Source organism: Bombina bombina, chromosome 4, assembly GCF_027579735.1.
Source record: "Bombina bombina isolate aBomBom1 chromosome 4, aBomBom1.pri, whole genome shotgun sequence".
In the NCBI taxonomy this organism is placed as follows: Eukaryota; Metazoa; Chordata; class Amphibia; order Anura; family Bombinatoridae; genus Bombina; species Bombina bombina.
The window spans coordinates 1,211,115,665-1,211,128,471 of NC_069502.1; the positions used below are offsets into that span (position 1 = coordinate 1,211,115,665).

At 40.9% G+C, this 12,807-nt stretch overlaps 1 protein-coding gene across 2 annotated transcripts in view; it reads right to left on the reverse strand.

Annotated features, from left to right (window-relative positions):
- The window catches only part of LOC128658189 (epoxide hydrolase 1), an 86,530-nt gene that overhangs the window by 59,774 nt on the left and 13,949 nt on the right, over positions 1-12,807 (reverse strand). The window contains exons 2-3 of one of the 2 annotated variants that reach the window (XM_053712709.1): positions 11,583-11,735; positions 2,053-2,266 (exon numbers count right to left, since the gene is read on the reverse strand). In XM_053712709.1, the coding sequence (XP_053568684.1) occupies positions 2,053-2,266; positions 11,583-11,611 (243 nt within the window). In that variant the 5' untranslated portion in view covers positions 11,612-11,735. The remainder of the gene's footprint in view (positions 1-2,052; positions 2,267-11,582; positions 11,736-12,807) is intronic. The other variant, XM_053712710.1, reaches the window with a different exon arrangement.

Here is a 12,807-nt window from a genome sequence, read left to right on the forward strand (position 1 = left end):
AATATATACCCATTTCAATTATTTATTTTTACCAGTGAAACCAATATAACATCTCAACATTCACAAATATACATTTCTGACATTCAAAAACAAAACAAAAACAAATCAGTGACCAATATAGCCACCTTTCATTGCAAGGACACTCAAAAGCCTGCCATCCATGGATTCTGTCAGTGTTTTGATCTGTTCACCATCAACATTGCGTGCAGCAGCAACCACAGCCTCCCAGACACTGTTCAGAGAGGTGTACTGTTTTCCCTCCTTGTAAATCTCACATTTGATGATGGACCACAGGTTCTCAATGGGGTTCAGATCAGGTGAACAAGGAGGCCATGTCATTAGATTTTCTTCTTTTATACCCTTTCTTGCCAGCCACGCTGTGGAGTACTTGGACGCGTGTGATGGAGCATTGTCCTGCATGAAAATCATGTTTTTCTTGAAGGATGCAGACTTCTTCCTGTACCACTGCTTGACGAAGGTGTCTTCCAGAAACTGGCAGTAGGACTGGGAGTTGAGCTTGACTCCATCCTCAACCCGAAAAGGCCCCACAAGCTCATCTTTGATGATACCAGCCCAAACCAGTACTCCACCTCCACCTTGCTGGCGTCTGAGTCGGACTGGAGCTCTCTGCCCTTTACCAATCCAGCCACGGGCCCATCCATCTGGCCCATCAAGACTCACTCTCATTTCATCAGTCCATAAAACCTTAGAAAAATCAGTCTTGAGATATTTCTTGGCCCAGTCTTGACGTTTCAGCTTGTGTGTCTTGTTCAGTGGTGGTCGTCTTTCAGCCTTTCTTACCTTGGCCATGTCTCTGAGTATTGCACACCTTGTGCTTTTGGGCACTCCAGTGATGTTGCAGGTCTGAAATATGGCCAAACTGGTGGCAAGTGGCATCTTGGCAGCTGCACGCTTGACTTTTCTCAGTTCATGGGCAGTTATTTTGCGCCTTGGTTTTTCCACACGCTTCTTGCGACCCTGTTGACTATTTTGAATGAAACGCTTGATTGTTCGATGATCACGCTTCAGAAGCTTTGCAATTTTAGGAGTGCTGCATCCCTCTGCAAGTTATCTCACTATTTTTTACTTTTCTGAGCCTGTCAAGTCCTTCTTTTGACCCATTTTGCCAAAGGAAAGGAAGTTGCCTAATAATTATGCACACCTGATATAGGGTGTTGATGTCATTAGACCACACCCCTTCTCATTACAGAGATGCACATCACCTAATATGCTTAATTGGTAGTAGCCTATACAGCTTGGAGTAAGACAACATGCATAAAGAGGATGATGTGGTCAAAATACTCATTTGCCTAATAATTCTGCACTCCCTGTATATACACACACACATATACATACACTCACTGTATATGTCTATATATTTTGTTTTATAAAAATCTAAAATAATTTGCATGCTTTTTTCCCATCACCACATTAGCTGCTGGCTGTCCAGTATTTTTTTTGGCTTTTTCTGGCTGATTTTGTTAATAAAATATAGTGGTGTCTAAGGGCCTAAGGGATTAAGAATATTTTCCACTAGGCCAGATATTTGTATATATCTATCTATCTATCAAGAAGTTAGTGAAGCACTCCAGGTATCCAAGAAACAAAAGCAAATGCAAATTGCCCAGGCTGCTCATTAGGTAGTCATATAGTAGCAAGGATTGAACAGCACTCGATGGGTCTTAATATAGAATATTTTAATATAAATATATATCGAGATAGATTATGTATATATATATATATATATATATATACACACATACATACAAATCTCTCAATGCGAATCTGCCCTCCGTGAGTCAACCACCTGTGGGTTCTGTGAAATAAATAACATGTTCTAAGGAAGGGGAGGTTTACTCCCCGAAACGTCAATAAATTTGACCCCTGTTTTTTGAAGAAATCCTGTCTGGTTGCTGTTATTGCAGAAGGTTTTATATATATATATATATATATATATATATATATATATATATATATATATATATATATATATATATAGGGCTATAGTATGGAAACACATTCACCCATCTGAACGCTAAGTGATCTGGTTACCTTAATTTCAGCATCTGACACTGCTATGCGGAATGGTCTCACACTGGTGTCCTCGCTCTGCAGGGAAGGTCTCTCGCCGGGTCCCCACCATCCATCTCCAATCTCAATAGTTTTCCTTTTACTTCCACACAGCTTCCAGCAAACCAGAATCGACCCGACCCCGACTGCAGCTGGTACCAGCAAGCTCTGGGGCCAGTGGTCATTGAAGGCTGACCTGTGTAAAGAGAGACATAAAGACCAGTACTGAGGTCAGTTGAGCACAGATCCTGTGTTACAGTAACTAGTTCCCTACAAACAACTGTGCAGAGATACATAGGGAGAGAACACAATATAAAACCTAATAAGGGGGCGCACAAAGGACAAATGAACAGTAATATATAAAAAAGAATATATGTACAAATATTACTGTCTACAACCATACTAAGATGTATATTGAGTGTCCCAAGATAGGGTCAGTGCAAATGCACTATTCACAATATGTAGAAACCTCCACAGGTGACAGGATAAAGATGGCTGCTCTACTCCTCACAGACAAATCCGGGTTAAGCTATAAAGTGAGACACAAAACAGATCAACCAAATGTATGAAGAGTATGCAACAGAAGCCAAAAAGGTACTCAATTTTGGCAATAGAACCCTAGTGTGCTAATGGTGGCAGGCTGATATCTTGGGGTGTATCAGCTCACCCTCTCTCCTGGTTAAGCAACACCGGCTGGATCGCGGTCAGGATACAAAGCTCACAACAGTGTGGCACTCCCACAGGAAGACATAAGGTGCTTTCACTAAGCTCAAGTTTTAAGCTCATACTGTAACAACTGATAGTCATTGTCCGACATTCAATGAAAACCTCTTTGTGCATCTAATATCTTGCAGAAAAAAATCCCTGCAACCCAACAACTGCAGAACTCATTATGTGTACTCACCCCTCAAAACAGATGTGAGTTAAGCTCTATTATAATCAGTGGAACATATCTATCTAGTAAGTGATCACTTCTCAGCACAGAGCTCCACTGTGAAGGAGACGATAAAATATCCTACAAAACCTTACAGAACAAATGAAACAAAAACTCCCTATTAAACAGACCACTCTCACTTATGCAAAAGAAAAAAACTTGAAAACAGTAAAAGAGAAACGAATGAAAAATAAAAAAGGAGAGAACCTTGTAAGCTGTGAAATAGTGAGACGAGCCAGGGGACAGTCACATAAAACACATTGCAAGTGATGCGGCTGTAAATATTCTAGTGGTTTGTGTGTGATGTGCAAGATGTTCTGGGCCCCTCACACAACTCCAGATGTCAATAGCACAACACCCACTAATAAAACTCTAGAATATAAATGAAGCTCACAGGTTGCCCATAGAAATGTTTCTGAGACGGGGCAAAAAAATGAGAATGCCCCAAGTGGCAGCAGCAGGAGAGAGTTGCTAGTGTATATTATTTTATGGTTCATTAGCATCAGAACAGTGAATGAATATGGTGCATACACCTAGGTACATTAGCCCCTCCCCGCAGGTAGAGCAAAGCTTAGATTTCCCCAGAACACCGGATGGGCTTCTATACGAATATCCAGCTCAGTGCTAAAGTATCTTTGTGACGCAGCTACATGATTCAGGCATAAAGTTGCTTCTCATTAAACTTTGTCTAACGGTCTTTAAAGGGACACAAACCCAAACAGGTTTCTTTCATGATTCAGATAGAGCAGCAAATGTAATCACCTTTCTAATTTACTTCTATTATCAAATGGTCTTTGTTCTCTTGGTATCTTTTGTTGAAAGGCAGGGAGCTAAGCTCAGAAGCGAGCTCGTGTCTGGAGCACTATATGGTATCAGTTTTGCAAGAACGTTACCCATTTGCAACACTCATTTTCAGCACAAAATACCATGGGGACAAAGCTAATTTTATAATAGAAGTAAATTGGAATCTTTTTTTTTTAAATGGTCTGTTCTGTCTGAATGATAAAATAAATGTTTGGGTTTCATGTCCCTTTAAGCTAATTACTAAACCCAAAAGGCAGCCAGTTGTGTATATGGCAGATGTAATACGGCTTATGCACTGAAACAGCATCTCTAGAGATCAGGGAATCCGCTGCGCATGGCACAATGAATAGATTTGTGTCGCACAGTTCTTTGCATATTTACTGAATACAGACTAAAGCGTTAAACAGCCGGGAAAGTAATGAAAAACATAATTTATGCTTACCTGATAAATTCCTTTCTTCTGTTGTGTGATCAGTCCACGGGTCATCATTACTTCTGGGATATAACTCCTCCCCAACAGGAAATGCAAGAGGATTCACCCAGCAGAGCTGCATATAGCTCCTCCCCTCTACGTCACTCCCAGTCATTCGACCAAGGACCAACGAGAAAGGAGAAACCAAGGGTGAAGTGGTGACTGTAGTATAATTTAAAAAATATTTACCTGCCTTAAAAAACAGGGTGGGCCGTGGACTGATCACACAACAGAAGAAAGGAATTTATCAGGTAAGCATAAATTATGTTTTCTTCTGTTATGTGTGATCAGTCCACGGGTCATCATTACTTCTGGGATACCAATACCAAAGCAAAAGTACACGGATGACGGGAGGGCTAGGCAGGCTCATTATACAGAAGGAACCACTGCCTGAAGAACCTTTCTCCCAAAAATAGCCTCCGAAGAAGCAAAAGTGTCAAATTTGTAAAATTTTGAAAAAGTATGGAGCGAAGACCAAGTTGCAGCCTTGCAAATCTGTTCAACAGAGGCCTCATTCTTAAAGGCCCAAGTGGAAGCCACAGCTCTAGTAGAATGAGCTGTAATTCTTTCAGGAGGCTGCTGTCCAGCAGTCTCATAGGCTAAACGAATTATGCTATGAAGCCAGAAGGAAAGAGAGGTAGCCGAAGCCTTTTGACCTCTCCTCTGACCAGAGTACACGACAAACAGGGAAGACGTTTGTCGAAATTCCTTAGTTGCCTGCAAATAGAACTTGAGGGCACGAACTACATCCAGATTGTGCAGAAGACGTTCCTTCTTTGAAGAAGGATTCGGGCACAAAGAAGGAACAACGATCTCTTGATTGATGTTCCTGTTAGTGACTACCTTAGGTAAGAACCCAGGTTTTGTACGCAGAACTACCTTATCTGAATGAAAAATCAAATAAGGAGAATCACAATGTAGGGCTGATAACTCAGAGACTCTCCGAGCCGAAGAAATAGCCGTTAAAAATAGAACTTTCCAAGATAACAACTTTATATCAATGGAATGAAGGGGTTCAAACGGAACTCCTTGTAAAACGTTAAGAACCAGGTTTAAACTCCATGGCGGAGCAACAGTTTTAAACACAGGCTTGATCCTAGCTAAAGCTTGACAAAAAGCCTGGACGTCTGGAATTTCTGACAGACGCTTGTGCAACAAAATGGACAGAGCTGAGATCTGTCCCTTTAATGAACTAGCCGATAAACCCTTTTCTAAACCTTCTTGTAGAAAGGACAATATCCTAGGAATCCTAACCTTACTCCAAGAGTAACCTTTGGATTCGCACCAGGATAGGTATTTACGCCATATCTTATGGTAAATCCTTCTGGTAACAGGCTTCCTAGCCTGTATCAGGGTATCAATAACCGACTCAGAAAAACCACGTTTTGATAAAATCAAACGTTCAATTTCCAAGCAGTCAGCTTCAGAGAAGTTAGATTTTGATGTTTGAATGGACCCTGAATCAGAAGGTCCTGTTTTAGAGGTAGAGACCAAGGTGGACAGGATGACATGTCCACTAGATCTGCATACCAAGTCCTGCGTGGCCATGCAGGCGCTATTAGAATCACTGATGCTCTCTCCTGTTTGATTCTGGCAATCAATCGAGGAAGCATCGGGAAGGGTGGAAACACATAAGCCATCCCGAAGGTCCAAGGTGCTGTCAAAGCATCTATCAGAACCGCTCCCGGATCCCTGGATCTGGACCCGTAGCGAGGAAGTTTGGCGTTCTGACGAGACGCCATGAGATCTATCTCTGGTTTGCCCCAACGTCGAAGTATTTGGGCAAAGACCTCCGGATGAAGTTCCCACTCCCCCGGATGAAAAGTCTGACGACTCAAGAAATCCGCCTCCCAGTTCTCCACTCCCGGGATGTGGATTGCTGACAGGTGGCAAGAGTGAGACTCTGCCCAGCGAATTATCTTTGATACTTCCATCATTGCTAGGGAGCTCCTTGTCCCTCCCTGATGGTTGATGTAAGCTACAGTCGTGATGTTGTCCGACTGAAACCTGATGAACCCCCGAGTTGTTAACTGGGGCCAAGCCAGAAGGGCATTGAGAACTGCTCTCAATTCCAGAATGTTTATTGGAAGGAGGCTCTCCTCCTGATTCCATAAACCCTGAGCCTTCAGAGAATTCCAGACAGCGCCCCAACCTAGTAGGCTGGCGTCTGTTACAATTGTCCAGTCTGGCCTGCTGAATGGCATCCCCCTGGATAGATGTGGCCGATAAAGCCACCATAGAAGAGAATTTCTGGTCTCTTGATCCAGATTCAGAGTAGGGGACAAATCTGAGTAATCCCCATTCCACTGTCTTAGCATGCACAATTGCAGAGGTCTGAGATGTAGGCGAGCAAAAGGTACTATGTCCATTGCCGCTACCATTAAGCCGATCACCTCCATGCATTGAGCTACTGACGGGTGTTGAATGGAATGAAGGACACGGCATACATTTTGAAGCTTTGTTAACCTGTCTTCTGTCAGGTAAATCTTCATTTCTACAGAATCTATCAGAGTCCCCAAGAAGGGAACTCTTGTGAGTGGAAAGAGAGAACTCTTCTTTTCGTTCACCTTCCATCCATGCGACCTTAGAAATGCCAGTACTAACTCTGTATGAGACTTGGCAGTTTGAAAGCTTGGAGCTTGTATCAGAATGTCGTCCAGGTATGGAGCTACCGAAATTCCTCGCGGTCTTAGGACCGCTAGAAGAGTACCCAGAACCTTTGTGAAGATTCTTGGAGCCGTAGCCAATCCGAATGGAAGAGCTACAAATTGGTAATGCCTGTCTAGAAAGGCAAACCTTAGATACCGGTAATGATCCTTGTGAATCGGTATGTGAAGGTAAGCATCCTTTAAATCCACTGTGGTCATGTACTGACCTTTTTGGATCATGGGTAAAATTGTCCGAATAGTTTCCATTTTGAACGATGGAACTCTTAGGAATTTGTTTAGGATCTTTAAATCCAAGATTGGCCTGAAAGTTCCCTCTTTTTTGGGAACTACAAACAGATTTGAGTAAAACCCTTGTCCTTGTTCCGACCGCGGAACCGGATGGATCACTCCCATTAATAAAAGATCTTGTACGCAGCGTAGAAACGCCTCTTTCTTTATTTGGTTTGTTGACAACCTTGACAGATGAAATCTCCCTCTTGGGGGAGAGAATTTGAAGTCCAGAAGGTATCCCTGAGATATGATCTCTAGCGCCCAGGGATCCTGAACATCTCTTGCCCAAGCCTGGGCGAAGAGAGAAAGTCTGCCCCCCACCAGATCCGGTCCCGGATCTGGGGCCCTCGATTCATGCTGTCTTAGGGGCAGCAGCAGGTTTCCTGGCCTGCTTGCCCTTGTTCCAGGACTGATTAGGTCTCCAGCCTTGTCTGTAACGAGCAACAGCTCCTTCCTGTTTTGGTGCAGAGGAAGTTGATGCTGCTCCTGCTTTGAAATTACGAAAGGAACGAAAATTAGACTGTCTAGTCTTAGCTTTGGCTTTGTCCTGAGGCAGGGCATGGCCTTTACCTCCTGTAATGTCAGCGATAATCTCCTTCAACCCGGGCCCGAATAAGGTCTGCCCCTTGAAAGGTATATTAAGCAATTTAGATTTAGAAGTAACATCAGCTGACCAGGATTTTAGCCACAGTGCTCTGCGTGCCTGAATGGCGAATCCTGAATTCTTAGCCGTAAGTTTGGTTAAATGTACTACGGCTTCCGAAATGAAAGAATTAGCTAGTTTAAGGACTCTAAACCTGTCCGTAATCTCGTCCAGCGTAGCTGAACTAATGTTCTCTTCCAGAGATTCAATCCAGAATGCTGCAGCAGCCGTGACCGGCGCGATGCATGCAAGGGGTTGCAATATAAAACCTTGTTGAACAAACATTTTCTTAAGGTAACCCTCTAGTTTTTTATCCATTGGATCTGAAAAAGCACAGCTATCCTCAACCGGGATAGTGGTACGCTTAGCTAAGGTAGAAACTGCTCCCTCCACCTTAGGGACCGTCTGCCATAAGTCCCGTGTGGTGGCGTCTATTGGAAACATTTTTCTAAATATTGGAGGGGGTGAGAACGGCACACCGGGTCTATCCCACTCCTTAGTAACAATTTCAGTAAGTCTCTTAGGTATAGGAAAAACATCAGTACTCGCCGGTACCGCAAAATATTTATCCAACCTACACATTTTCTCTGGTATTGCAACTGTGTTACAATCATTCAGAGCCGCTAAAACCTCCCCTAGTAATACACGGAGGTTCTCCAATTTAAATTTAAAATTTGAAATATCTGAATCCAATCTGTTTGGATCAGAACCGTCACCCACAGAATGAAGCTCTCCGTCCTCATGCTCTGCAAGCTGTGACGCAGTATCAGACATGGCCCTAGTATTATCAGCGCACTCTGTTCTCACCCCAGAGTGATCACGCTTGCCTCTTAGTTCTGGTAATTTAGCCAAAACTTCAGTCATAACAGTAGCCATATCTTGTAATGTTATCTGTAATGGCCGCCCAGATGTACTGGGCGCCACAATATCACGCACCTCCCGAGCGGGAGATGCAGGTACTGACACGTGAGGCGAGTTAGTCGGCATAACTCTCCCCTCGCTGTTAGGTGAAATTTGTTCAATTTGTACAGATTGGCTTTTATTTAAAGTAGCATCAATACAGTTAGTACATAAATTTCTATTGGGCTCCACCTTGGCATTGGAACAAATGACACAGGTATCTTCCTCTGAATCAGACATGTTCAACACACTAGCAAATAAACTTGCAACTTGGCTACAATTTTATTTAATAAAAACGTACTGTGCCTCAAAGAAACACTAAACGATTAATGACAGTTGAAATAATAAACTGAAAAACAGTTATAGCATCAATCCTTGTAAACAACACAACTTTAGCAAAGGTTTCCCATTAGCAAAGCAAAATTAATTAAATCTGAAGCAGAAAAAAAAAAAAAAAAAAAAAATTACAGAGTAACGTTTTTTATCACAGTCAATATATAATTCTCACAGCTCTGCTGAGAGAATCTACCTCCCTCAAAAGAAGTTTTGAAGACCCCCGAGTTCTGTAGAGATGAACCGGATCATGCAGGAAATACAATGAGCAACTGACTGGAAATTTTGATGCGTAGCAAAGAGCGCCAAAAACGGCCCCTCCCCCTCACACACAGCAGTGAGGGAGAAACGAAACTGTCATAATTAGAATAAGCAACTGCCAAGTGGAAAAATAGCCCAAACATTTATTCACTCAGTACCTCACTAAATGTAAACGATTCTACATTCCAGCAAAAACGTTTAACATAATCAATACATATAAAAAAATTCTTATGTACTTTTTACAGAGTAATTCCAGTGAAGTACCATTCCCAGAATACAGAAGTGCAAAGTATACATACATGACATTATATCGGTATGGCAGGATTTTCTCATCAATTCCTTGTCAGAAAATAAAAACTGCTACATACTTCTATGCAGATTCATCTGCCCGCTGTCCCCTGATCTGAAGTTTTTACCTCTCCTCAGATGGCCGAGAACAGCAATATGATCTTAACTACTCCGGCTAAAATCATAGTAAAACTCTGGTAGATTCTTCTTCAAACTCTGCCAGAGAGGCAATAACACACTCCGGTGTCATTGTAAAATAACAAACTTTTGATTGAAGTCATAAAAACTAAGAATAATCACCATAGTCCTCTTACACAACCTATCTAGTCGTTGGGTGCAAGAGAATGACTGGGAGTGACGTAGAGGGGAGGAGCTATATGCAGCTCTGCTGGGTGAATCCTCTTGCATTTCCTGTTGGGGAGGAGTTATATCCCAGAAGTAATGATGACCCGTGGACTGATCACACATAACAGAAGAAAGTAGTTTACTCCTGAACCGCTTTTTTAATGAAAATGCTGACAAATACACTAATGAATGTTAGTGTTTATTAATAATAGCTTATTATCATCATCATCCATACGTTCATGGTGCTGGGTACATGAGTAAAATACATCAGAACTGATTCAGAAGAGAAAAAAACTGAATTATAAAATGGACTAAATGTAAATGAGTAAAGGAGGCAGAAGGTCTAAAGAGCTTACAATCTACACCTATAATCCCACATTATGTTGTCTGTACACATAGCTGTTAAACCCCCAGCAATAAATTATATATATGTATCTGGGTTAACCTGTTCACTACTAGGCAAAAGAAGACAGTAAATGGAGAATACTAACGCCAAACACATAAAGAGATTAACAAGAGGCTTTATTTTAAATTCCATTTTTCTTGCCCTAAAATAATTAGCTTTTGAAAATGTTAGATTTGCTGAATTTGTTTCTTGAAGTGCATCTTTATGGGTAGAAATACATTCATAAGGATTATATATAAGAAACATCTTCATTCTTTCATTCCCAGTAGTGAACTGACGTGACATCATCTTGAAGTGACAAATGACATCACACTGACTAAGGTAAAGTGACAGCATTGCAGCAGTGAGGCTTCTGGAATCATCTCAGTCCCCATATAATATAGGTCATGTAGACCTTTATTTAACAGGGGAGAGATATAGCTATATATTCATATATCATTTAATAGTGTGCTTTTTAATTTGTCCATAAATTTTATTTTTTATTAATCAATTTATTTATTGAATTGATTTTTCTAAATATGGTTTATTAAACTAAATCTGCCTATTAAGAGTTAAGCACCCGGCACTGTTATATTGTAACAAATACAAATCAGGTTGTCTTTTCAGCATGTTTGATTTTACAATTGCTTCTAGTTTTGCATGTTTGTCTTTCTAAGAGTGCAATAGGCACATAGCGTATTTTGAGACAATCTTCCCAGCTTACAATTGGCAAAATAAAGCAGCGAGACTGTAGGTGTAATTGAGAGAATTTCAGAATGTCTCTGTTCAGCCCACGTGCCAAAGCTGCTAGACTCATTTTATAAATTAAAATAAAAAAATCAGTATGCTTTGAATTTTGAACTTTTGTGGTACAATTGTAATTATAGTGAGTGCTATACTATATGTATTTCATCTGTAGGTTACACGCCTTAGGGAGATGCACAGTTTTTAAGGTAAAATTTATGTAAAGGACAGTAGAGCACTGACAGATCGCCTGAGCAGGGTGCTATAGCGTATCAGGCCCATGTGTTAAAAAGGGTAATTATATACCGTAATAATTATACACCCTAATAATTATACACCCTAATAACTTGTGGCTGCACAATGCAATAAAGAGTCTATGAGAAACACAAGATTGATAAAATAATCTCATTTCAAATTGAAATTGACATCACAGTAACCATGAATCCTAATTATTAACCCCTCACCTGCCATTGTCCAGAAGCTGTCGCCACATGTCACCTTGGCTGTTTGTGTCTGCTGTACTTTGTCCGATGGCTGTGACAATAAGCCACTCCTCCTTACACACCTTTTAGCGTCTGCAAGGTAACCAGGATCAGGTTGCACAATAGTAAACACGCCTATTAGGGAAGGGGGAATTATATATCACGCATTACTTAAAGGGACAGTATACACCAATTGTCATTTAACTGCATGTAATATACACTACTGTAAAGAATAATATGCACAGATACTGATATAAAAAATCCAGTATTAAACAGTATGCAAACTTACTTAGAAGCTCGTAGTTTAGCACTATTAAAAGGATTAGCTAGAACACCCACTGAAAGTGGGAACTATTCAGACACTTCCCCCCCCCCTCCCCCTGCATATGAAAAGAATCTTTACACAAACAGGAGCAAGCTGGAGTAGGTATACGTTTGTATTCTCATAAAACCTTGGGGCTTGGTTAGAAAATCAGCGCAATCTTATTTAAAAACAAGCAAAACTACACTTTTATTTTTTTTAAAAAGCTGTAAGCTACATAAATGGATCATCTACAAAACATTTATGCAAATAAAATCGAGTGAATAATGTCCCTTTAAATACATAACAAAAGAAAAATAATTGTTTATAAGTAAATTGTAAAGTGCCAGAAATCCAAACCCCTGAGAGAAGAGCTGCGTAGCTGAACGATCATTACAAAGTGTGATTTGCTTTTAACTGGGGAATAAATCTCATGACTGAATCACATGCTTCTAAAGTTCTGGTTGTCAGTCTGTCCTCAGACCTCCCTAACAGGTCAGATTTGCAGGATCACTTTTGGGTGAGAGCAGGTAAAATAACCATGTTTATTAATCAGATGATTATTTCACCTGTGCACTGACACAATACAGGGATAAGTACTGACAATGTAATACAGAGGTACTGACACAATACAGGGATAAGTACTGACAATGTAATACAGAGGTACTGACACAATACAGGGATAAGTACTGACAATGTAATACAGAGGTACTGACACAATACAGGGATAAGTAGTGACAATGTAATACAGAGGTACTGACACAATACAGGGATAAGTAGTGACAATGTAATACAGAGGTACTGACACAATACAGGGATAAGTACTGACAATGTAATACAGAGGTACTGACACAATACAGGGATAAGTAGTAACAATGCAATAGAGAGGCACTGACACAATACAGG